The following is a 27,435-nucleotide window of genomic DNA, read 5'->3' on the forward strand; positions in this document are numbered from 1 at the left end:
TTGTGGGAGGAAATTTGCAATTAGAAGTTCCGAGTCATCATTAAATTTGCAAAGGCTTTATTACAAGTGTGATGCGTGTAACAATTTCAAATGGTGCAAAATTGTTGTTGATGAAAGTTTGAGCAATCAACAGCAAGAATGTCAGAGTAGGGGAAGGGGAAGCACGGAGACAGGGGATGGGGAAGGACATATGAATATGCATGAAGAGTTGAAGCAATTAAAGAAGAAGATCAAAAAGCACCAAAAACTTGTTAATGTACTCATAAAAATAGGGATAGTAATGGCTGTAATCATTGTAGTTGTGTTGTTGAAGTAATTAGCTTGTAACAACATGAAAAAAGGAATAAATAATAGGAAGACATTTGTTCCAAAATACATGTTCAATTTCAACTTACTAATTTCATCTTTGAAACCCAAAAATTACAGTTTACCATTTTGTTCCAAAATACATGTTCAATAAAAGTTGATGTTCAAAGAGATGCTGCTTAAACATAAGTACAGATTGAGATAATCAAAGTTCAAAAATATGCTAGCATTGTAGGCAAAAAATAATGTTACAGCAATTCAGGCTTGGGGTGCAGTTTATGCTTCCTTCCTTGATCTCTTGTTTGCTTTGACTTGGTCTTAGTTTTGGTAGATGTGGTAGCCTCATCAAATGCCTTTCTTTTCCTTGCAGCACAAGTTAACATGTTATGCCCCATTTCTTTACACAGGCTACACTTAACTGTGCTTGTTCTCTTTCCCTTCCTTGCTTCATTTGGCCCTCTCCTTCTCTGCTTGAGTGGTCTCCCAGCACTTCTCTTTATGAATGGAGGTTGTATCTCAGGAAGGTTGAAGGACTGCCACTGACTTGGATTAGGCATGGGGTGCATATGCTCTCCATACACTTGTTTGTATGCAGCCCCCTTGAACCAAGCTGAAATAAAGTTTGTTGCTTGCAGTATTTCATGGTAAATCACCCTTAACACATGCTTGCAAGGGATACCAGAATGCTTTCATACCCCACAACCACAAGTACCAGTTTACAACTTAATTGGAAAATGAACATGTATATCTCTCACCTCAAATTCCCCACCACCACAAGCTGTAGCATAGCAGAACCTAGACTCATCACTCCTGCTTTGCAAAATTCTACTAGCATACTCAGTCAAGTTATTTGGCCCCATAACAACTGCTTTTTCATACCTTGATCTAATTATTTTCATGAACCACTGCCTAACAGCTAGATATACAAAACACATCACATTCAAGAATGGTTTAGAGTGTGCATAAACAGTGAAAGCAAGTGATAGTATTAAGCTTCAAGGAGAGTCAGCATGTTACCTTCAAGGAGAGTTAGGATAGGGAGATCTCTGTAATTTTTGGTGCATGCATTGAATGACTCCACAAAATTTGTGGTATTATGATCACACCTACAACTAGGTCAAATGTATCCCTAAGTACTCTACAACCTTTGGATTATAATTTTGGATCTTCTCCATGGCCTTGTTGAAGACATACTCATTGTATGCATCAGCTGCTATCCAAAAGAGCTTATGAAATGTTGTTCCACTAAACCCTTCAATCTTGCAGTTCATGTACAGGTGTTGACAACACACTCTTCTAGTAGCTCTTGGAAAAGTGTCATGTACTGCTGAGTCAACTCCCTGCAAACAAATTCACAAAAAAAACACTAAGTGTTACTATTCATTTAAAGTGTCACAAAGAGAAGACAAACAAAATACATAACAGTAAGCCATTATCCTCATTCTGTCACTGATGAAAGTCCAATCATCTCTGTTGTAGCCTTCCTTTTCAAATAAAATCTTCAGATTTCTTAGAAAATAAGACCAATTGTCACAGCTCTTGGTGTCAACTATCTCATAAGCAATAACAAATATCTCATTGTTACTGTTAATACCCACAGTAGTTAACAGAATGCCCTTAAAATATCCACTAAGGTGGGAACCATCAATACCAATTATGGACCTACACCCTCCTAAAAATCCCTTTACTTGAGATGCAAATGAGAAAAAGCAAGATTTGAACTTTGGTACCTCAGTTGGTGTTTGTTCTGTCCAACTGATTAGAGCATAACTACCATGATTAGTGATCGTTATCATTTCTGCATACTTAGGGAGAAGTGAGTAAGAATCTCCAAAGTTCCCATGAATTTTCTCTTTAGCCATTGCCTTGACCTTGTAGAATAACCTTGTCTTAACAAGGATTCTATATCTCTCCATACATATCTTCTGAAGATCCTAAACAGGTATATCTGGGTTTGCTTCAATGTCTGCTTTCATATGCTTGCACAACCAGTCTGAGGTGACTATTGGGTTCTCTTCCAGCCTGCCACAACTCTTGTGCTCCCCACTTATCTTCTTAATTGCCCAACTAACCTTATCAGTCATCTCTCCAGCAAGAATCCTCCATTCACAACTATCAATTGCACATTTTTCTACATACCTACCCTTGTCAGACTTCTCAACAAACACTCCAAAACCCTCTTGTATGCAGTTTTCCTTGAAGACATTAGTGAATGACTGCATATCTGGAAATATTAACCAAGGTTATAACCTTATATACAACTCTTGATTGGTCCAAATTTTTCCATTCAAATATGTTCTGTCCATATTTAAAGATCCATCAAGGTAGTCTTCATACTTTTTGTTAGGGATATCATCGTACAAACACTCAATTTCTGGCTCATCCACTATGAAATCACCAATATATTCTTCATCATCCATGTCACTTCCAGACATACTATAATCGTCATCATCACTATCAAAGTTACTGTCAAAATTAACCAAGTCCTCTAAACTGGCCCCAATTCTTGCAGACTTCCTTCTTTTGGTGGTTGGACCCTTTTTCACGCTTATCCCCTGTTGTGCATCAGTCTTTTTAGAGACTCTGAAGCCTTTAGGTCTATATCTCCCTCCCTTTTTTGATTTATCTTGATTTGGATGGGAAAGTTGGGATGGTACAGTTGGCTGTGCTAGAGAATTTGGCTGTGCTGAAGAATTTGGTTGGGGAGGAGAATGTTGTAGGGGAGGAGAATCTGCTTGGGGTGGAGAATCTGGATGGGGTTGGGATGGAGATTTTGGTTGGGGTGGAGACTCTGGATAGGGTGTGGATTCTTTATTTGTTCCCTTTTCAGCTATGGTTTTTTTCCTCCTACTGACCATTTTTTTCTTAGGTGTTTTCTTTGTCTGGTTTGGATGTGATGTTGGGTGGGATTGCTTGGGAGGAGTTGAGGGTTGGGAGGGTTGTGGTTGAGATGCTCCTGGGAACATCTCATCAACTACATCAGGGGTGTTAAAAACCCTCATATACTGAACTCCTGAATCATCTGCATTAACCACTGGCACCTCAAAAGCAACAGTATATTGTTGTTGCTCCATCAGTTCCCTTTCAGCCTGTAATTATCACAACCTACACCTTTGCTTCTCTGCTTCATCTTTAATTTTTTTTTTTTGCCAACTAGCTTCAACAGACTTAAACACCAACCCTAGAACAAAAGTTTCCTGTATCCATACTTTTATGGTTTCTTTACCCTCATTCAACTCCCACATTTTCAACAAATCTGTATCATCACATAAATCCAACTTCCTATTTGTTCTAGGTTTATCAATGTACTGAAACAACTCCATTAAATTACTCCTATCAATGTCTTCAATCAGCACATCAAATGCAGAATCATTATAAATAACCTCCAGCCATACATGAGCCATCCTATACATGAACACAAACAATTCACTAAGTACAGAAACCATATACAACTAGCTATTCAATGAGCACTAGTGGAAAAAATCTCATTCGTAACAGGCTATTTGTAACGGGCAAAGCTATGCCCGTTACATTAAATATATTCGTAACGGGCAAAATAGTGTCCGTTACGAATACTTAGTTATTCGTAACGGGCAAATTAGTGTCCGTTACGAATACTTAGTTATTTGTAACGGGCAAAATAGTGTCCGTTACGAATACTGAGTTATTCGTAACGGGAAAAATAGTGCCCGTTACGAATACTTATTTAGTTGTAACCGTCATCATTTGCCCGTTACGGTTATTATATTACATGTAACGGGCATATTGAGCCCGATACAACTGCTTAAGCGTGGCCCAAATGATGAGAGGAGCCCATTACTTGGCTTTGGCTTTTTATTAGGGTTTACCTAGCCGTCATTCACCTCTTTTCTCTCATTTCACACTCAGTCACTCTCTCTCTCTCTCTCTCTCTTCCTCCTCATAGATCTGCTTCTTCAATGGCGAATTTTCTTTTACTTCACTCTCCTTACCTCCATCTTCTTTCTCTTACAACCATTGTTGAAGCTCCCTTCATTTTCACCTCCAATTTCTACTAACCCCTAAGTTTTTTGAAGTCAAATTGCCGCTCTCTTGTGTACAGTTCTACGCCGAAATCCACGAAATTTTCATTAGAGAGCTTCGCTAATGGTGCGTAGTCGTATTTGGTAATTTCCCCTTTTTCGATTTTTGATTTTATTTAGTTCTTTTTTATTTTTTGAGCTTTTGCGATTTCATTTTAATTTTTTTTTATTGTTTGGAGTTGATTAGGTGAGAAGGGAAGCATGATTAGCCGATTAGGGATCCGAGTTTATTTTGCAGAAGAAATTCAATTGCGCTATTACTCTGAGATTTCTTCGTTACAAGCTTTTTCGGAGATCTTGCTGTCACAAGGTATATAATTTGTTAAACCTCGTTTTATTGAATTTATGAATGAAATTACAAAGCTATGAATTCTAATGGTTCTTATGTAGCTGGAGCTTTGATTAGTATTATATTAGGCATAGCATAGAGGCTGTATTTAAGTTATTTTGAATTTTCTCTCAAAAAAAAAAAGTTATTTTGAATTTTCATTTTAATGTCAGTACCCAATTCTTCAACTTTCACTTAGACCTTTCAACTATCTTTGAATCTTGAATCACTTACTCTTAGAAAAAAGATTGTGTACAAAGGGAAAGTGAATAGAAAATTGAACGACATATGCTTATAGACAGTCTTGAGATCTATATTTACAAAATTAGCAAACAGATAAGTCGCAAATATTTATGTGTGTTAGTATAAAACACATGAAATGCCATAATCTAGCACCCATTTCTAGAGCCTCCACGTGTTACACTTTGAGACACGCCTGTAACTAATGCCTGTGTCCAATTGACATTGCTATTCACTTTAGGAGATCTTGTGCTTTAGCTTAAGCTCTTTTGTGCATTTCTTATTAATCTTTTGTCTCTGTATGTCTTCAAATTTGCTTGCCTCTACTTCACCAATTATTAGCTAGTGGTGGTCTACAGATTAGATTTCACAGGAATGACGGATTGTGGGGAAACACTTGCTCCTGGATTCTTGAAACTAATAGTCTACAACTGCATATTATCAAGAAAGAAGCTCTGTGTCTCCACCTTCACTACCCCCCCCCAGCCGCATTGTCTTTCATGTATTTATTTTTCACTATGTATTGGATTTCTAATTGTATACTTTATTTTCTACATGGATCAGCATATCAGTGGGTTCAATTTCCAACTGCTACCCATCTACGTCAAAGGATAGGTCATTGTTGATGGCTGATATTCGGTGTCTTCCTGGTTTGTTCCTCTCCTTTTGTGGTTACCTTTAGTCAAAGGATGTATACTGTTTCTTTGTCGGCACTGTGATGTACCTTGAAATCTGAATCCTTGATCTTGCTCCAAATGCATGATGTTTTTGAAGTTTGATTGTTTGAACCATGATTTCCATTTTCTATAGGGTTCTCTCTTATCATTATGTTTGCTACCAACTACCTAGTGACTTGTTTTACCAAACAAAATATTATGCTTAATCAAATAGATAGATACCGAGTAGCTAACAATTGAAGCTAATTTTTTACTACTAAAATAACCAACAATTATTAGAACAGTTAAGTTGTGAGTCTTGCACTCTTGTGACAAAGAGTGCCAGGATTTTCCACGTTTCTTTAGTGCCCTGCCATTTTATGTGAACAATTCATTCCTGGGATTGTGAATTTGTAATTTCTTGTTTAATACTTCCTCCGTTCTATTAATATTGCAACAATGGACTTTTTGCACTATTCATCACTCTTGTTTGACCATATAATATGAGTTATACGTTAAGAAAAATATACTCAAGTGGGATCTTGTTGGATTCGTCTCATAAAATACTTTCACAATATCAACTTTTTATAATTTTTACTCTTACACAATTATAGATATTTAGCATATAAAAGGTGTTTCGGGATGCGTAATTTCCTCCTTGTTGCAATATTAACTGAACGGAGGAAGTATAAGTAGTAGAGTTTATATGCGTAATTTCCTTTTATCATTTCATCTGGAAGTGCCTTATGTTTGATGACCTTATTTATATATTTTATTGAAGTGGGGCCAAGATGTTTGTTATTATATTTCTAAAGCCCTTTGTACCATTATTATAGCGATTACAGAATGTTACCGTGATTTCAAATCTATAGCTTATTATCTTTCAAAAAAAATAAAAATATCTATAGCTTATTATCTCATTTATGACTTGCACCCTTTGGTCCAGTTCGTTTTATTTCTGTCTTGCATGTAAGTAGTCTTCATTTTTAAATAATGCACTTCCCTCCTTATTTTTCTGGACTGCTCAGACTTTCATTTTATGCATGCTTCATAATTCTTTTTACAGACCAGTTGCCAACTATCACAACTGGTGTGGTTGCTAAAGTTGTGAAGGCAAAAAAGCATGTACCCGACCAGTCCGCTTTGCAGAAAAGTCCTGCAGGAGAGATCCCGGTGATGCTGGAGACCACAGCTGCTGTGCATCCTGGTGGTAGTGGTGGTGCTGTAGTTGATTCATCTGGTCGCTTGACGCTTGATTGCCCTGGTGACAAGGTACTCCGTATATGACACACATGATATTTCAAAGATGAATCTTGTTACGTTGTTACTGAAAGCTCTGTTTTAATGATTAGAAGCCCAAATGTTGAGTATCTGCTGTAGAGTGGTGGAATTTCTTTAATACTATTGTCTGGAATAAGTTCTAGGCATTGATGGTGAAATTGGATATAAAAGATGAGAATAATCCCCTGGCCCCACCCCACCCACCTTTCCCAAAAAAAAAAAAAAAAAGATGATGGATTCTTGCGAAGAGAAAAATGACTATATAAAAAGGCGTCTCCCTTTTATGTTTTTCTTCCACTTTTTAACCTGCTTGTTTTCTTTTACCCTGGACCTACTAATTCCATGTCATCCATATCTTTATCATCCTTGTCTATTTGGCCAATTTCACGGACTATAAATCCTATTCTAATTGTTCAAGCATTGTGATATGCATCTACTACCCTTCTGTTTTTACACTATTTGTTCTTTCACTCTGACCCTCTTGTATAGCTTTCCCACTAATTCTTTGGAGTTATTCCTATGGCTTGAATACTATGTATCTTCATGTTCTTCCTTTTTATTCCATCTTGCAACTGACCCAATTATTTTTGCTCAACTAGTTAAGTTGATCAATGAAGCAATATTACATGGTTTACTGACATTAGTTCTGTTTCCACTAGCTTGTTATCTTGTACCCTTATCTCGTAATTAAGTATGCCAATTTTAACTTTGTATCATGGACTCTATGGAATATTGTTTGGAAGTCAAATTTTATACATCTTATTCTAATTTGGCTTTTTGTTAGCTTGTAAAATCATTTTACCGCTTAATACCTTTGGAGTTGATACTTATTACTTGCTAGAACGTTATGTGCATTTTATGTTGATATTCTTAAACGAGAAGGAATTTATGTGATATTTTGAGCCTAATTTGTTGATTGAGTCAAATCTGGTTTCTAATGTGTCACATTTTTAAGCCGAATTGAGCACATGAGCCGAGGTGAATGCTTATTGTCTCGCTGAAATGCTCAAATAATTAAGAAATATGGTGTGGCAGGTTAGGAGTGTGGTGTTACTTAGGAATATTGTAGGCTTCTTGAATCATTAAATTTTTGTGCAATTGATAACAAGAGTTAAATTAAAAGAACTTGAACACTTCTTATTGTTTGTCAATTTGCTAAAATGGTTGTTGTTGATTATGGTCCTGTGGCAGCTTTGGGTTCGTATGGTTGCTGTTGGTTCAAAAGCTTTTTCTCTTAGAAGGACGAAGAATCATACTGTTGTTGAGACTTGTCGATTATTTGGAGAAGAAGTAGGCGTTGTTAGGAAGGGAAGAAGTAGAAGTATGCGGAGAAAGGCAGATGGGAAACGAGGAAATTCTGATGGGAGTTACCAGTTTAAAGGTTCCCATGGAACTGAATCTGATGGTGCTTTTAATAAAGATAAGAAATATCAAAAGAATCAAGATTAATAAAAGGAAATGATTAAAAGGAGGCTGCTGAAATTAACAGGGAGTTAAAAGAACGCCTCTGTGATTAGAAGGGGCTGCTGAAATTATTTGTAATTCTAATCTTTTTTTTTTTTTTTAAGTGGTGTCATAATATATTTTTTGTAACTTCTTTTGAAACATATAGTTGGCTTTTGTATGTATAATGTTTTGATATTTTCATCAGGGATGATAACCAATTTATAGTTAAAAATAAAAGGAAATAAGAAAAGAATTGGGGTATTTGTAACTAGTACTAAAGAGTGCCAGTTACAAATACCCCTAATTTTTAGCATGTTTTGAACATTATTCGTAACGGGCAACTTAAGTGTCCGTTACGAATAACCTATTATTCGTAACGGGCAACTTAAATGTCCGTTACGAATAATAGGTTATTCGTAACGGGCAACTTAAATGTCCGTTACGAATAACCTATTATTTGTAACGGGCAATTTAAATGTCCGTTACGAATAACCTATTATTCGTAACGCGCAACTTAAATGTCCGTTACGAATAACCTATTATTCGTAACGGACATTTAAGTTGCCCGTTACGAATAACAAAGGCCATCCGTAACGGCTGCATACGTAACGGCCGCTGCCCGTTACGGATAGGCAGTTTTTGCCCGTTACAGATGGCCTTTTTTCCACTAGTGGAGTGCAGATACTATGAACAAATACAAATACAACTTCCTATACAAATCAACCACATTCATCACACAATAATAGATATAAATCACCAACAATCAATTTACAGTTATCAACCAACCACATTCATCAAACCCTAAATCAATTTTCATAAAAAACCCTAAAAAACGAAATCGATTTCAAAAGCGAAAGAGAGAATGGTACCTTGCGCGAGTTGTCAAACACCAAATGAAATTTTTCGATCACAATTTTCTCCACACTAAGCCAACCTTTCCGAATCACGTCGCACAGGTTGTTTCTACCCACAATTCCGTCTCACTGATTCTTATGAAACACTGTTCTACCAGATTAGAGCTTTGGATTTTGTCAAGAATGGATTTTTCGTGATTTTTTTGGGTTAGTTTTTGCTGAAAACTTGAAGAACAGAGCAAAGAGAGGATGAGAAATACAAAAGGTCAAAAAATTTTGACCTATTATGACCAAGTCAAGGAGTCAATGGTGTTTATGGCGCCATTGGAGACACTAGGGGCAAAATGGTAATTTTACACTAACGGTTCACTAACGTCAGGACCCCTTTCAGGTCATGGTGTGAATTGTACAATACGTCACTAGTATTTAGTGAATTTTGTAAAACTTGAGGGTATTTGGTAAATTTTTGAAAAATTCAAGGGCATTTGGTGAAATTTCCGTTCTATCATTATTGTAAGACCATCAACCGAAAATTGTTGAAATAATTTCCAAGGCCACAAAATCGTGCAAGCTTCCTTAGCTCTCTAAAAAATTCTATAAGCAAACCATTCTCTTATAGTTAATTTTTTTCTTAATCGATTACTAAATGTATCTCTATGTTGGATACCAAGTCTATATCCATCCTCGATCAAATAAGGGAATAGTAAGGGATAATTCAATGGAAAATAAGATGGGTGCAACTTACATATACGTTTCAATTGACCGATCCGTGTCCTATAATAATATCCCCTTTCCCCAAGCGAGCTTCCAATATCTCCAACTATTAGACCAGCTACTTCAGAAGCAGATGGTAAATTATAAGTCCTTACATCCTTTTATATGTTTCCAATAAGTCTAAGCTTGCTATCTTCATGAGTATTGGATGCAAATCGATCTCTAGCCGCTCTAAATGCTTGTGTGAGAGGATTGTACTCATCAAGTATCTTTCTCAAATTTTCAACAATTTCACGGTCAAATCTATCTTATATTTCTTTATATATTAAAAGAGTTCCTAAAACAGAATATATTCCACGTGTCACATTTTTCAAATTAAACGGAATATATTTCACGCGTCATGTTTTTCAAATTTGACATGCCAGCAATATGCGCCCACATATCATTATAAACATAATATGTCACTTTCAAATGTATTAGGTTTGCTATAAAAAATGCTTATAACAAGACTTGAACTCAAGACCAACAAATCTTAAGTTAAGAGTCTTACCATCTTATCCATTTATTAATTGTGTTTTTTTATCCAACAAAATTATAGTTAACTTAGATAAGCTAATTTGTGTCTTATTATACTATTTGTTTCCATTATGTAAAGATTGAGTTTGAGAACTAAAAAATGTTTATAGCAAGACTTAAACTCGAAACCAACAAGTCTTACTATTTAAACAGTCGAATTTGATTAGCAAATTAGCGAAGTATAAACTAGCAATGCGAGGCATCACCCGACCACACACTAGTTTCTTTTTATTCCTTGAACTAAAGATAAGGTAACACACAAGCAGAAATCTAAAAAAATGAGAAAGTAATGTAATACATCCTACATATATAAGTATCCATAAAATGAGAATATTCTTAGGAAAAAAAAGCAATAATTATAAGTTTAACAGTTGTATAAAGATACCTTAAAGCATTCATCCTATTGTCAACTTCATTCTCAGTATCATAGATATACAATTGTGAAAATTTCGGAGATGACCCAATTGTTGGTAACAAACTTCCTATCATGTGTTAATTTTAAGCATGTAGTCTATATATGAATGGACCTCTTCCCTTGTTCACAGATGAATCAATCTTCCGACCCATTGAAGTAAAAGCCCACATCATATTGTATGGTTGTATATTATCTTGAAAATGTTTGCTCTTGGAATCTGTGTTTGTGTATAAAATCCATAGTGTTTGAGGTGGAGGTTGAAGCATAGGAATTTGAACTTTTTCTTTCATGCAACACTTTGAAAATTCTAGATTTGTAAATCGATCTTTTTTAGTTCTCTCTTCAAACCAGAGAAGAGCTCCACAATGTACGCAAGCATACGTTGGATTTCCAATGTCCCAATACTCTGCATGATTATATAGTTGATAAAGATTTATACTTTGACAATTTTATATTATTAGATTAGATTATTATTTCAAATGATATGGATCAGTTGATACTTTGTTATTAAATATGATAGAGAATTACCTTCACATGCAAATGCAGCTGGCACATTACCACCTTGAATAAAAAATTGAGTAAGATTGAGGATCACATTGTAATTAATCATTATTATCACAAACAATCACTAATACTTTATTTAGTGGGTAATGAGTTGCCACCATTACCTTCTATGGGTATAATAAAGCAATCATCAGTACTTTCATCATCATCACTATCATCCGATCCATTTGTAAGTGCAGAGTCTATGGAATAACATTGATAGATGTATTAGCTAAGAAAAAGGGAGACAACATAAAGAAGTTCATACCTTCAAGGGCTTCAACATTAAAATGTAAGTTGTACTCATCCTCAATATGTTTATTAATAAAGTCAAGTGCTATAAAGAAAATGATAGATGTTTTTGTTAGAATAAAAAATGCACATTATCATTTTAGTAGAACGAAACTAAAATATTTGATAATTAAGTACCTGTAGAGCTACTCGCTTTATGGACATCATTTACCCTAGATAATTTAGATTTAAAAATTTATGTTGAGTACAGTTTACAACTCTTCCTTTTTGTATCATGTGTTATCTAGGAGTAAGTGAGCCACTTGTATTCAAATTTTCAAATGATGATGCTAGCTTTCCAGGAGGTCGAAATTGAATTTGATTAGAAGACGAAGATGGGAATTGACCATTAGTAATATCACCAAGTGGTCTTCTTCGTTGACACGTAGATCCTTGTGGTTCATATGACTCTCGTTGCCTTTTTTCCCTCAAAATTTTCAATATGTTCATCCTTGCAATTTTGTAAACATTTTAATCCATTCCAAAGTTCGCCGGATTAAAAATGTATTCCGAGTTGAAATTTTTTTATTTTTTATTTCATATGAACTGATTATACATAATTAATTTAATGAATATAGCTATCTAATAATTAAAGATATTTTAAGCATAATAGTAGTCTAAATAAATCATTTATTAACCATGTTATTATATGTACTATATGATTTTATGATACTATCTATGCTTATAATCAATACAACTATTTTTAGTTAATATATAGGAAAAAATTTATTCCATAACTGTATATTTCACTCCTTTTTTTCCTTAAATATGACATTGCCCGTAATAGCTCTTTCTTATTTTATTTGTAATTGTGTTTAATATTTTATTGATTATATTTAATGTTTATTAAAAATATTTAACCTTACTTAGGAGATATTAATATAGTTGAGATATACTTCACATTACATAAAATATTCAATTCCTTTATATAAACCCCAAAGTATTGACATTAATGAATTACATTAGAGTAAGGTATATCTTTACGAATATTCTATGTGTATAAATTCTATGATCTATAACAATAACAACTATAAATATAAGATATGTATATATATCAAGAATAACACATGCCTCTATATATGTGTTTTAGTAGTGTTTACGTATATAGATTAGCAAAGTAAATATTATTTTGTATAAATTTTCATAAAATGAAATATTTTAATCAGAATATATTGAAATTAGAAGGAAAAAACCAACCAATCAATACTCCGTATAAAATTTCCTTTTGAAGACATTTGGTTTTATCTTTTTGTAGATTATTATTATTATTAATTATTAATTTTTTTATAATAAGTAATTAAATTTGTATAGCGGTAAGTGATAGATTATATTTCGTTGACTGGCCTAAACTATATGTAATCCCACATATTTTTAAATATTTAATAAATGAAATTTAACTTTATTTATAATATTTATTTATATTTTTCCGGAATTTAGTTTCAAATTATTAATTTAGGTCGAAAATTAATTTAGTACAAATTATTTTATGAGCCTTCCTTATATAATTTATGTTCGAACAAGCAAAGCCCAACCCACATTACTTACTTAATTGGCCCATTATTTTTATGAGGCTCAATATTCCTACTTAACCTACAACTCTCTCCCCAATAAATACCCCATTAATCCCCAAAATTTTCCCCACACAAAATGTTCGTCTTATTTTCTTTCTCCTTTATTTTTATTTTCCTTTACTTTCTTTTTCTTTATTTTTCCTTTTTTCTTTTGTTCTTTGCTTTCTTCCATACCTACGTAAGTTTCCCCAAACTCACTACCAACCACACCTGCCGCCAGCCACCTCCTGCGTACCCACCTGCCGCCGCCGCCAGACCGCCGGCGACCACCATCCAGTCGTGGCCCTGCCGTGGCTGCCCCTTTTCCTCCTCCTTTATTTTCTTTTTATTATTGCTTAAAATTGTTAAATTGTTTTGGGTTTGATTTTAGTGTTTTAAATTAATTTAATTAGTATGAAAAACTATATTTTGGTGATTTAAAGTTATAATTTCATATTATGTAATGGTTTTAATTTTTCGAATTTTATAAATTATAAAACTAGGGTTTTAATTTAATTAAATTGGGATTTTAGGGTTCTTAGATAATGAAATTTGGGCCTTTTTTTCCTATTGTAATAATAATGATTAATTAAGCATAAAAATATGTTTTAAAGGAGGTTTTAAGGAGCTAACCAAATTATATTGCTGGAAATTTGTTTAAATATTAATTAATAATTGTTGGTTGTTTTCTAGGAAATGATTATTCCCTAGGAGACTTTTAAGTGATTAAAAGTGGCAAAAAGGATTGTTTATACGAGGTACGTACATGTCTACTTCGTTGTGAGTAGTATCATGTTTAGATACCAAATGGAATGAAATTAGTTTCATGTTTAGGGAACTCTTGGATGGAAATTGTTTGGTTATACATTTAATTAATTCATGTGCTTATATTTATGAATTGATTATGTTTGTATGGAATTATGGATGCAAGCATGTTGAATTATATTAGATTAATTGTTTGTATGGAATGTTGATACAAGCATATTTTTATTGGATTGGTTTGTTAACCACATTTGGATTATTGAAGGATTGGAATTGAATGGTTTAAGTGGAATGAATTCATTAATTATTCCATGAGGTTATTATTATTTTATTTATTATTTAATCATGACTTGGTAGTATGTTGAGTTAAAGTGCATTATGCCGAAATGGCTAGGTGGACTGACTATGTTCAACAATTTTGGATAATTTGGAATTTAATGGAATTAAAGGTCAATTTGTTATGTGATCATCGTTGTCCTACATAAGATTAAAAGTGAATTATATGTATGATTAATATGTATGGTCTACTTAAATAAGTCGCCTATTAATTAAATTGGTAATCACATAAAGTGAAACATGGATGAGCAATAAAACTCTAGAAAGCGTGCACTTCTAGAGTATTGACAATTGTGGGTTGGGGTACACGATGGTAGCCTGTGGCTTTCTGAGGCTTGTTTGATCAACATGTTCTCTTTTCTTTTGTTATTTACATTTTATATTATAATGAAAATTAGAGGGGATCCTAGACTAACTTTGTGAGAATGGAGTCGCACTCATTCTTGCATCGCGCTAAACTTTTATTTTAAATGATCATTTGGAACCAAAATGATTTGGTGGGTTGGACAACCTCGTCTATTGCTTACTTCAAATTAAATTAATTAAATTAAATATAAAGACTCAAGTGTCTGGAATTGGTTAATAAGCATGTTGAGTCAATTGAATTGTTCAAGTGTGGAGCCTTGATTAATGAATTCGTGTTGTATGTTTATTTATTTTAATTAATTGAGCATGCTAGGATTGGTACATTGTAGCTTGTATGTACTCAACTTTTCTGATTGCGTGCTTTTGTGTTTGTTTTCTTTTGGTCATGGCTTTCGCCTTTTAATGACCATGTGATGATCCAATTATTACACTTGCATTATTAGGAAGCAGTATTGCACATGTTAGCTTGATGATGTGAAGTTCGCGGATTTAACATACGCATTGTCAAGAGATTGATGTGATTGAGAGTATTCGTTCTTGTGTTGAACTTATTTATGTTTTACTATTTTATTTATTTTTTGGGATTTTGAATATTAGTTTGGTTTTAAATAAGGGCCTTTATGGTTCCAGTTTGTAAGCTTTGACTCATTGGATTTCTAAATTATAGTATTTCAAGATTTAAGTTGGATTTTCCGTTAAATAAAGCCTTAACATTTTAACACGTGGCGGTAACATGTCAATGGTTCTCCTCTATTTTATTGAAAGTAAGTGGTTAAAGTAAGAATTATTGGGGTGTTACTGTAGACACCAAATTGTGTCTCCCTAAAAACAAAACCCAATGATGAGTACTTTTCACGTCATGAATATTGAATGAGGTGAAATGTGAAAGAGTCTCGTGAATTCTCTTGTTCTCTAAAATGTTTTAATAAAAATAATTCATTTCTATTTTCGAAAATCATTCATTTCGTATCTTATTATTTATGAAAAATGTCCAGTTCAGTTTAATTTGGTCCATGATATAGGTCCAATAATTGTGTATTTGGATGGGACATGAAAATAATTTTCCAAAGATATATTATAAGCTCAATTCCGAGTTAAAACGAGGAAGGTATGGCCAAAACACTAAAATGTGTCTAAACGAGTTTAATGTGCGACCCAATGATCATATGGATGGTCCATTAATATTAATTATATTCCTAAACTAGATAGGATTAATTAGAAGATTCTATAAGTTTCTAAAAGATCTTAATTATCCTTTTTGAAAAGATAAGATTAAAGAATTGAAATTGAATAAAACTCCTCTTTTTAAAAGCCCTATTTTTATTCGAAATGAAAGACATTCAAAGACTGTCAGTTATTATCTTCGTGCCTCATAACTTTTATCCAAGTCTTAGATGGTTGGATAGCTTTTGAAAATATATTTCCAATGATATATTATAATATTAATTCCAAGCTATAACAAAAAAGATATAAAAGAAATACGAAACTCTATCCAAAACTGACACCCTTCCACTATTTTGGCCATATCTTTTATTTTACTAAACACTTTAATCTGATTCTAATTGGGTTCCTTCAAGAGCTTTCCAACGACATATTATATGACTTATTTCGACTTTTGAATCAAAATATATGATAAAAAATACGCAAAAAATACTGTTTTTATCGCGCCGTGAATAAAAAGATATGATAAAAAAATACGCAAAAAATACTGTTTTTATGGCGCCGCGATACTTTTCATCTTGCCGTGTCAAAAGGAATTTAATTTCCGATTCAAATTCTAACACTTTTCTAATCGTTTCTAGACGTTTTTCTCTATAAATAGGATCGTATTACCCCATTTTCAATCACTAACAATCATCTATTCTATTCTTTCTCTCTCTCTTTCTAAAAGCTAGAAGCTTGTTCTTTCTCCCTTTTTCTAAGCCTTGCCTTTTCAAATATAATATTCCTCCATCACGAGACTTAGACACACCTAGCCAAGCTCAAAGTTGCCTTCACCCTAGACGTGAAAGGTTGATAATTTCTGAGGGTTTGGTCCCAGATCTTATTTCAATTCTTTGATTAGATTTATTGTTTAATATTTTTATTGAAGTTACTAACATGTGTATTGTTTTGATAGAAATAGATACAAAGAAACAAAGTGAGTAATTTCCTTGCTATATATCTTTAGAAAGCATGCTTAGGTTTTGTTAATTCCTAGTATCATGTTAGGATGTTATTTATTGCTTCCTAGTATCATATTTAGGGTAATAACTAATATTTCTAATATCATGTATGTCTCTAGTATCATGTTAGGGCTAAAGCTTCGATCTTTATTGTTTAGTGACATGTTAGGATTTGTTATTAGTCATGTTAGTATCATGCCCATGATCTTACTAATAATATTATGCTTTGATGAGAATATTATTATGATGATGATTTGTTGTATCAATATTATTATGCTGCTTGATATATTATTTTTATTGCTTGATCATGCCCTCTCTTGCAGGTTTAAAAGGAATTTGTACTTGAAATCACGCTTAATAAGATAATTAATAATTCTATTTAGGCTAATGTGATTTTAATTCAAGTGATCACCAATAATAGATTTGTTTGTGCATTAATATTCAACCAACATAGATTAAAAAGGTTTAGGATTAATGTATTGATTGTATGTTAGTGGGAAAGCGCACATGAATATGAGAAGAATAAAGTAGATGTCTATTTAAGGCAGGTTCAATCTCTTTTAGGTTGGATTTATACCTTCATCTCCGAATAAGTCATGGTTCCGGACCAATATGGAGTTAGCGATATCTCGGATCGTGAAGGGGTGTAACATTCACCTCGTGAACGGTTTACAAGTTCCTAAACTTGTTGGCGACTCTTTTGCTCTAGCTTCCTCCGCCTTTGGATGTCACCATACTTAAGTGTATGATCACAGTGGGGCTCAAGTGTGGAATGCTTGAAATATTCCCTACAGTTACAAAGTGGTATTTGGGAGCTTTGGTTATTACCACTAAAGCCAATTTTAAAGTTTTTAGGCGTCTAACGTTTTAAATCTAGTGATAAGTTTGATTTTACTACATTATTTAAAGTTTAATTTAGATTTTCGAAAATTATTTTATAGTAATAATTTAATTCGGTATTTACGAAAAAAAAATGTTTATTTGTTTTAAATATTTTCGAGTGATTTTAATTATTTTGAAATGAAATGAATTTCATTATTTATTTATTTTTTTTTTTTTTTGGAAAATAAGATTTTATTACCAAAGAGAGAAAGTTACAACTTACAAAACCTAAGTTATAACTACCACCAGAACACCACAAGACCTGAAAAAACAGGCCAACCCCAAAACCGGTTCTAGATCCAAACCTAGCCACCTTCTAGGAAGGGTTCTAGGAAGGGCCTAGAACAGCTGGACTCAGATTTCCAGCCACCTTCTAGGAAGGGTTCTGGAAACCAGGACCAGACAACAACACAAGCAATAAACAACAAAGCCATACACCCAAAAATCACCGAAAACAACAATCAGAAGCAGACATGCCTGCAAACTGACCAGTAAAACCAACAAAAACAAAAACGAGCAGCATCAAAAGCACCAGGGTGAGGCCAACAGCAACCAGCAGCAGACCAAACCCTTGTCTGCTAAACAGCAGCACAAAACAACAACTTAGCACCATCAGAACAGCAGTGCAGCAAACCCCAACAGCAAGCAGTAGATAGCAGTGCAGACACACAACCAGCATGCAGACCAGCAGGGCAGAAAGGCAGCAATGCAGACAGCAACAAGCAGCAGACAGTCAGCAGACAAACAGTCAGCAGCAAACAGGCAGACAGACAGCAGATAGCAGTGCATAACAGTCAGCATACAGCAGTGCAGCAAGCAACAGACAGCAATGCACAACAGTGCACAGTAACACAGACAACAGAGCAAACAGACAGCAGTGCACAGCAAAACAGACAACAATGCACAGCAAGTAGACAGCAGTATGCAGCAAACAGCAGGGCAGATAGCAGGAAGGCAGAAACAGCAAGGACAGCAGAAGCAACTGGGATTCATAACAGCAAGAAAAACCCCAAGAAAAGAAACCAGAACGCAAACACTAGAAGCCAGAAACAAGCTCCTAAACGATCAAATATTTGCTTCCCGCCGGGATTCTACAAACTAAATGAAAGACAATATCCCTAACTAGAGCATTAACAGATTTGCAACAACCAGTAAAGAGAACTGCATTCCTTTGTATCCAAATACCATAAACTGTTTCAGTGAAGGCCACCTGGATCACTTTGTTTTTCAACCTGGAACTTCTGCAGATTTTCTTCATCCAATCAACCTCATCACTAAACTGCTGAACAGGCTTGGAAACCCGTAAGATACCCAACACCTTGCTCCAAACCTTCCTAGAGAAATCACAATCAAAAAATAATTGCTGAACACTTTCATTGCTATTCAGACACAAGAAACACTTTGGATCACAAGAAATGTGCCATTGAAGCAACCTATCCTTAGTGACAAGCCTATCCCACAAAGCTAGCCACAAGATAAACACACTCTTAGGAGTTGCTAAGTTTTGGCAAATAACTCTCTTCCAAGGAACTTTAGGCACTTGAGGCCTAATAGCAGCATAAAGCTTCTTGATTTTCAACTTGTTGCCTTGTATGAAACCATCCCATCCCCCTTGATCATTCACAACATCTTTACAACTCAAAATCTTCTTCAAGAACCAAGAGCATCTAGCAGGGGTAGGGGTGGTCCAACAATCTTTATGCTTGAAGTAGTAGATATGGACCCACTTAACCCAAAGAATATCAGCCTTGTGAGCAATATCCCAAAGTAACTTAGTGACAGCTGCTTTATTCCACTCAGGAAGAGAAAGCAAGTTCCAGCCACCACAGACTTTAGGAAGACAGACATTATTCCAAGCAACCAAAGATTTCTTAGCAGGGACAGAGGATCCATTCCAAAGAAAACACCTGAACCTAGCCTCAATCTCTTTCAGAATTTTCTTCGGTAGAATAAAAATTTGAGCCCAATAAGTCTGAATTCCAAACAACACACTCTTCACCAATTGAAGCCTCCCAGCATAGGACAAGTGTTTATCCATCCACCCTTGGATTCTAGCAGTGACCTTCTCCACCAAAGGCCTACATTGAGCAATAGTAAGCTTCTTGGAAGAGAGAGGGACCCCAAGATACCTAAAAGGAATGGTACCTTGAGAAACACCAAGAAGCTCCCTCAACTCTTTCTGAATATCAGCAGAGACCCCTCCAAAATAAACCTCACTTTTATCAAGATTGGCAGAAAGCCCAGAAGCACCCGAAAATTTCGAGAAGGCTTGGAAGAGAAGCTTAACAGAAACACTATCAGCTCTAGAAAACATCAGTAAGTCATCAGCAAACAATCATGTGAGTTAGGTTTAACTTTTCACATCTAGGGTGAAAGTTAAAATCAGGAGTTAACCTAAGCTCATCAAGGCATCTGGAGAGGTATTCCATACCAATAGCAAAGAGAAAGGGAGACATAGGGTCACATTGTCTTAACCCTTTCTTAGCTTCAAAGGGAGGGGCAAGAACACCATTAATAAGAATAGAGTAAGAGACAGAAGTAAGACAGGTCCATATCCAACCAACAAATCTCTGAGGGAAACCAAGCTCCTGCATGACGGTGATCAAGAATCCCAATTCAACTGAATCATAAGCTTTCTTCAAATCCACCTTAACCATACATCTAGGAGAGATAAATTTGTGATCATAGCCTTTGATCAGTTCAGTTGCAAGAAGGATATTGTCACCAATGTGCTTGCCTGGAATGAACCCTGCCTGAGCATCATCAATCACCTCACCAATGACAGCAGCAAGCCTAGCAGTTATGACCTTAGAAATGAGCTTATAGACCACAGTACAACAGGATATAGGTCTAAAATCCTTTACATGAGAAGCAGAAAGGATTTTAGGAACTAGAGTGATAGTTGTACAATTCCACTGCTTAGGCAAAGTCCCTTTAGTGAAAAAATCAATAACACTAGCATAAACATCATCTTTCACAATATGCCAAGCTCTCTTAAAGAAAAAGGAGTTAAAGCCATCAATACCAGGAGCTTTAGTGTTATCAATTCCCTTAAGGTCAACATCAATTTCAGCATGAGAAATAGGCCTAATGAGGTAGCTCTGAGCAGCAAAGCTGAGCTGCTTACCCCTCCTCATAGTGACAAGATCAACAGCAGGGAGCCAAGGAGCCTGAGTCCCTAGAAGAGACTTATAGAAAGAGATAATTTCATGAGAAATAGCATCTGGATCCTTAAGCAACACCTGATTAGAATCAAAGATGGAGTCAATTCTATTCCTTGCCTGTCTAGTCTTCATCACAGAGAAGAAATAGTGAGAATTTCCATCTCCAAGCTTAACCCAATTGATTCTAGATTTTTTCTTGAAGATGCTTTCCTGGATATCATTCCAATGTTTGACAACCTTAATAGCATCAGATTCTTTAGTATATAAATCCAAATCATCAGGATTTTGTGCCATTAAGGTTTGAATTCTAGAAAGCTCAACATTAGCCTGATCAATCTTTTCCTCAATGTTACCAAACTGCTTGCTATTAAGGGACTTAATACTAGACTTCACATAATTAAGCTTCTGCCAAATAGAATTACCAGAACCCCAAGCCTGCGAAACAGTATCAAGGAAATCAGGGTGATCAGCAATACAGTTTAGAAATCTGAAAGGTCTACCTTTCCCCGCAGGGGTAGAACAAATATCCAAAAGAACAGGACTATGATCAGATAAAGAAGGAGGGAGATAGACAGTCTCCACATGCCCATGAGAGGCTAACCAAGCTTGGTTACCAAAAACTCTGTCAATTCTAGAGAGAGTTCTAGGGCCAGTATGAGCCTTATTAGACCAAGAGTAGAAGACCCCTTTGCTTTTGATCTCAGTGAGGTCCAAATCATCAACCAGGCTTTGAAAGTCTCTAGTCTCATAATCAGTAACATCAGTACCATGAAGCCTATCTGAGGTATGAAGAACAGAGTTATAGTCACCAACACAAAGCCAAGGAGAATCCTGAATAGAGATGCTTCTAAGTCCCTCCCAAAAAGGAAGCCTATCATGAATGGAGTGAAGCCCATAAACAACAGTGAGATGAATCTGAGTAGAGAGGTCCTTAGAAGAAACACTACAATGAATAAACTGTTCATGAACCTTCAAGACATTAACAGTTACTCTATCCGCATTCCAACCAAGCCAAATCCTCCCTTTGGGAGAATAGTCATAATTACACAACCAGAGCCAAGAAGAGCCAAACTTCCTCTGATAAGTGAGGACATTTTTCAATTTGATTTTTGTTTCAAGCAAACCAACAACATCAACTGAATGAGAATGAAGCAACCTCTTTACAGAGGCAACTTTGCCAGGGTCATTCAGGCCCCTGACATTCCAAACAGAGTAAATCATGACACCAGAGGGGGATTAACCTCACCCCCACTTGGATTTATAGTGAAACCACCTGCACCATCCATTTCATTTGCAAATAAAGCAACAAAAGCATTAGAGGTAGAAGCAGGCTGATAAACTCTAGATTGCTGGCTTTTTGTCTTCCTTCCTACTATTCTCCACCCCTCATCTGAACTCTGAGAAGTATGAACCTGTGGAGTAATAATAGATTGTCCATGAACAGAAACACCAACATCAACAGCAGTAGTAGAAGCAGGGGCATGGTTAGGCTTAGGAACCCAAACCCGCTTTTGCTTAAGAGGAACAAGAGCCGGTTGCTTAGGAGCCTGCCTAGGCATAGGAGGCTTAACAGAGCAATCATGACCAACCCTGTTACACTTAGAACAAAAAGGAGGGGCCCACTCATACACTACCTTGAGCTCTAAAAGTTCCTTTGAAGGACTTTCAACCCATACAGAATTAGGCATAGGCTTTGTAACATCAATTTCAATCAGAACTCTAGCAAAAGACACTCTAAGTTGCCTAGTAGTACATTCATCAGCACAAATTGGCACTCCAAGCAAGCTACCAAGGCGGCTAAGAGTGTCAGATCCCCAACAATTAAGTGGGAGATTAGGGAACTTAACCCAAAGAGGAACAGTTCTAAGAATTTCAGCATTAAAATCAAAATTAGGACACCAAGGCTTCACTATTGCAGGCTTTCCAAGGAACATATGAGGACCAGAACAAAGTATAGTATCTTTATCATCACTAGAACATAGATTAACAATAAAGTACCCATCATCATGCCAATAAACATCTGGTTTTTGCATATCATTCCATTGTTGAGCAAAAAAAACGAAGAACAGCAGCAATAGTGGGGTAAAAGCCAACTACATAGAAGACTAAAGCATTAGCCCATTTTTTATTACCTGCCTCAATTTCAGCTGCCTGTAGCTCAGCAATGAGTTTCCCTTCCTTCACTTTCGGAGCAACAAAGGATAATGCAGCCCCCTTTGCAGCCAACTTTCCAGTAAAAGGAGCAGCTCGACCTTCACTCACATTCTGCTCCAGAACAGGGGAAGAGGAAGCTCGATCCTCATTACAGTTACACAAGTTCAGTTCCAGAACAGGGGAAGAGGAAGCTCGATCCTCATTACAGTTACGCAAGTTCAGTTCCAGAACAGAGGAAGGAGTAACTCGATCCTCATTATTCTTGTGCACATTCTGCTCCAGAGGGGGTGAGGAATGGCGAAGAGAACTCCCTGGCTCAGCGCGATGCCCAGATCCACCATCGTCCAATGGAACAGTAAACCCAGAAACCCTAGGTACTGTTCCATTGGATTGACTCGACCTAGCAGTAGCTTCAGCAAAGAGGGAAATGGTCTCAGCATCACTCCTGGGAATAGCTCCACAAGCTGGGTGCACTAACGCCGGCGCCGGAGTAACCAATTCATCTACCTCTTGAATCGGACTAGGAATGAAAGAAGTACCTGAGTTTCTCAAATTCTGCAAAATCGAATCAAAGGCTTCATGAGTAGTCTGTTGTCGCGCTACTTGAGGTGTAGAAACAGTCTTCTTCTTCTTAGCCATTGATATCCAAATTTGATGAAGAAAACCAGTCAAAAATGAAGAACCATGGAGAAGAGAGAGAAGAGAGAAAGTCAACGAAAGTCAAACCTCAATTCATCGAGCGAAAATATTATTATTTATTTTATTCTCTTAACTTATGTGCTTATTTTATTTTATCGGTGAAGATTGGGTAGCATTAGGAAGGGCGTATAGGTAGATTATTTCTTTCTATATGCATTGTACTTAAATATTTTGGGCTTTTATTAATGTATATATATATATATATATATATATATATATATATATATATGAAGTGATTACGCAAGTTATTTAATTGTGTATGTTTTATCTAATGGTGCTATTTGAGTGTGATCACCTAAAATCATGTTTTAGGTTTAAATTAAAGCATGTAATATGGAATTATATGTGATGGTTTGTGCTATATGATATGTGTAAATTAAGATTATGTGAAGCATATAATTATGTGACTATTGATATGTGGTTATTTAATTACTTAATGCTTGAATTGGATTTTGGTGGGAATTGAATCAAGGGAAATATTTTATTTATTTTCTTGTGCGTAGGAATGATTAATATTTAATAATCATTCCTTTAAAAGTGACTTATTAGGGGAGATTGTGTGGCCTTTCCTACCTTTATGCCTTAATATATTTATGAATGTGATGTGTTATGCAAGTAGAGTTCTTTTGCGTCGACGTTGGCCTAAGAGTGCGTTATACTTCTAGGCGGAGGAAGATGGTTAACAACGATGCTTTAGCTGACTATTAGGCTACTAGCTGAGAACTTGAACCAAAACTGCAATGATAATCCTGATCCTTTGGGTGAGATGTTTAAAAAGATTGCTCATGTCAAACCACCATGCTTTAAGGGAGGTGGAGACCCAACTTTTCTAGAGAATTAGATTATAGAATTTGATAAGATCTTTGCTGCTTTGAATTGCCCTGTGAATATGAAATTGGATCAAGCTGTAATGTATTTGAAGTAAGAGGTAGATATTTGGTGGAGGGATAATGGAAATGTGCTTCGTGTTGAGGATAATTTGGGTTGGGAGACTTTCAAAACCAAACTTAGGGAGAAATTCTATCCACCATTCTTAAGGAAACAAAAGGATCAAGTGGTCATCAATAATATCCAAATGAACAATATGTCAATTACTGAGTATTATAACAAGTTTACGAACTATCGAGGTTTGCTTCTGAAGTAGTTCCTAATAAGAAGTTGAAGGATCAAAGATTTGAGCAAGGTTTGACTAAACAATTACAGAAGGACTTGGCTAGAAAGACTTTTAAGACTCTTGATAAGGTTTATGGGAGAGCAGTGCACCTATACAGTCTGAATGTCAAAAGTGCGCCTGATAGAAGCGTTGGAGAAAAATGTAAGGTTTTTTTAATTTGAGTAACCAAGGTAACTTTAAGAAGCCAAGGAACGACAATCTCCAGAATAGGAATGTTCAAAACAATGGAGGATCATCTAGACTTAATGGCTAAGATGAGAGGCATTACAACTGCAAGAGATGTGGCAAAGATCATCCTAAAAAGGATTGTGATGGGAACTTGGTTGTGTGCAGGTTCTATAACAAGAAGGGCCACAAGGATTTTGAGTGTTTCTCCAAACTAAAGAAACAAGGGAATGGGAACAAGTTTACTCCAACAAGCAATCAAGGAGGGAATTCAAATGGTCAAAATGGGAATGCAAAGAACAGAAATGTTGGCAACAACAACTCCGGGAATCAAGAAAAGAATGTCACTCCAGGTCGTTTATCTGTGATGAGAAAAAAGGAAGCCTAAGGTCTTTTGATGTTGTCACTGGTAACTTTTCTATTCATTCTATTTCTATAAAGCTTTATTTGATTCTGGAACCACCTATTCTTTTATTTCTAGTTTTGTTGTGAAACAATTAGGACTAGTTAAGCCAAACTCGATTAACTTGCCTATTAGTTTACCTACTGGAGAAGTTGTGAGGTGCACCAAGATGCATAAGGGTTTAACTTTGAGGATTGGGAAGACTGATTTTCCATTTGATCTTATAGAATTTAAGTTGGGTGACCTTGATGTTATCTTGGAAATTGATTGGTTGGCCACTTATAAAGCTAAGAGTGATTGTGAGATACAAAAAGTTCATTTAAGAAGTCCCTAGGGAAAGACTGTGTCTTACAGACGTTTTGGGAAACCAAAAGGTATTGGGATTATTTTTGTAATGAGGTTATCAAAACTTGTGAGCAAGGGGTATCCTTTGTTCTTTTGTTGTGTGCAAGACTTGGAAATGAGTAATAAAGTTAACGTGGAAGATGTGCCAATTGTGAATGAGTTTTTGGATGTATTTCCTAAAGAGATTTATAGAATGTCACCAAAGAGGAAATTAGAGTTTACAATAGATTTAGTTCCCGGAACGACACCGATTTCTAAGGCACCATATAAAATGGTACCTATTGAGATGGGGGAGTTGAAAGTGCAATTGCAAGAATTGTTGGATAAAGGATATATTATGCCAAGTGCATCTCCTTTGGGAGCATCTGTTTTATTGTGAAGAAGAAAGATGGGAGCATGAGGTTGTGCATTGGTTATAAAGAGTTGAATAATGTGATAATAAAGAATAAGTACCCATTGCCCAGGATCGATGATCTGTTTGATCAATTGAAGGGAGCTAGTGTGTTTTTCAAGATTAATTTACGTTTGGGTTACCATCAACTAAGAATTGCTGATAAGGATATTCCTAAAACTACTTTTAGGACTTGATATGGACACTATGAGTTTACAGCTATGCCTTTTTGGTTGACCAATGCACCTGCAATCTTTATGGATTAGATGAATTGAGTATTCCATGAGTATTTGGATAAGTTTGTGGTTGTTTTTATTGATGATATTTTTGGTATACTCGAAAAGTGAGGAAGAACATAAATATCATTTAAGGATATGATGAGAACGTTTAGAGACAATAAGTTGTATGCTAAGTTTTCGAAGTGCGAGTTCTGGTTAGAGAAGGTTGCATTTTTGGGACATTATGTGTCTAAAGAAGGTGTTTATGTGGATCCAGAAAAGGTTCAAGCAGTGAGTGAGTGGCCTACGCCTAAGAATGTGTCTGACATAAGGAGTTTCTTGGGACTAGCTGGCTACTATAAAAGGTCTGTGAAGGATTTTTCGAAGATTGCTAGACCCTTAACTACCTTGATGAAAAAAGAAACTAAGTTTGAATGGGATAAAAAGTGTGAACAAGTCTTTCAAACTCTTATAGAGAGTTTAACCACCGCACCTGTTTTAGCCTTACCTAATGGAAGTGATGGATTTTAAGTATATAGTAATGCTTCCAAGAATGGATTAGGGTGCGTGTTGCAACAAAATGAGAAGGTGATAGCTTATTCTTCTCGCCAACTCAAATCTCATGAAGTTAATTACCCTAGACATGATCTTGATCTTGCGGCTATAGAAGATTTGGAGGCATTATTTGTATGGAGTAAGGTGTAAGATCTTTACAGATCACAAGAGTCTCAAATATATTTTCACTCTGACAAATGTCAATATGAGACAAAGGCATTGTTTGGAGTTTTTCAATGACTATGACGTGAACATACAGTACTATGAAGGGAAAGCAAATGTTGTTGTTGATGCCTTGAGTAGGAAATCAAGTCATGGTGTGAATACTTTAATCGTGCCTGATGAGTTATGTGAAGATATGAAGCATTTGAACTTAGAGGTTGTGAGTTATAGTG

The 27,435-nt window shown here is 35.5% G+C and overlaps 2 protein-coding genes and 1 pseudogene across 2 annotated transcripts; 2 read left to right on the plus strand and 1 right to left on the minus strand.

Annotated features, from left to right (window-relative positions):
* Positions 1–554: 554 nt before the first annotated feature.
* On the minus strand, positions 555–2,222 carry LOC145572991 (uncharacterized). Its single transcript, XM_081631772.1, has 5 exons — positions 1,725–2,222; positions 1,501–1,646; positions 1,324–1,412; positions 1,062–1,222; positions 555–992 (listed from the first exon to the last, which is right to left on the minus strand). The coding sequence occupies exons 1-5, from the start codon at positions 2,220–2,222 to the stop codon at positions 555–557; spliced, it is 1,332 nt and encodes a 443-aa protein (XP_081487898.1).
* A 22,965-nt stretch (positions 2,223–25,187) lies between these two features.
* Positions 25,188–26,255, plus strand: LOC145573007 (uncharacterized). The gene is made up of 3 exons (XM_081631773.1): positions 25,188–25,296; positions 25,630–25,830; positions 25,984–26,255. Exons 1-3 carry the CDS (start codon positions 25,188–25,190, stop codon positions 26,253–26,255), a joined length of 582 nt encoding a protein of 193 aa, XP_081487899.1.
* Positions 26,256–26,641: 386 nt separating this feature from the next.
* Positions 26,642–27,016, plus strand: LOC145573023 (putative mitochondrial protein AtMg00860 pseudogene; annotated as a pseudogene).
* Positions 27,017–27,435: the final 419 nt, after the last annotated feature.

Source organism: Chenopodium album, chromosome 2, assembly GCF_948465745.1.
Source record: "Chenopodium album chromosome 2, dcCheAlbu1.1, whole genome shotgun sequence".
Taxonomy (NCBI): Eukaryota; Viridiplantae; Streptophyta; class Magnoliopsida; order Caryophyllales; family Amaranthaceae; genus Chenopodium; species Chenopodium album.

Excerpts from the sequence above, each read along its gene's own strand:
- LOC145573007 (XM_081631773.1), top strand. The coding sequence starts at position 25,188 with ATGGAGGATCATCTAGACTTAATGGCTAAGATGAGAGGCATTACAACT. Across the intron at positions 25,297-25,629 it reads GGGAACTTGGTTGTGTGCAG|GACTAGTTAAGCCAAACTCG; the intron begins GTTCTATAACAA and ends TGAAACAATTAG. Across the intron at positions 25,831-25,983 it reads TTATAAAGCTAAGAGTGATT|ACTTGGAAATGAGTAATAAA; the intron begins GTGAGATACAAA and ends GTTGTGTGCAAG.
- LOC145572991 (XM_081631772.1), bottom strand. The coding sequence starts at position 2,222 with ATGGAGAGATATAGAATCCTTGTTAAGACAAGGTTATTCTACAAGGTC. Across the intron at positions 1,647-1,724 it reads GGATAATGGCTTACTGTTAT|GGAGTTGACTCAGCAGTACA; the intron begins GTATTTTGTTTG and ends ATTTGTTTGCAG. Across the intron at positions 1,413-1,500 it reads GCAGCTGATGCATACAATGA|GTGTGATCATAATACCACAA; the intron begins GTATGTCTTCAA and ends ACCTAGTTGTAG.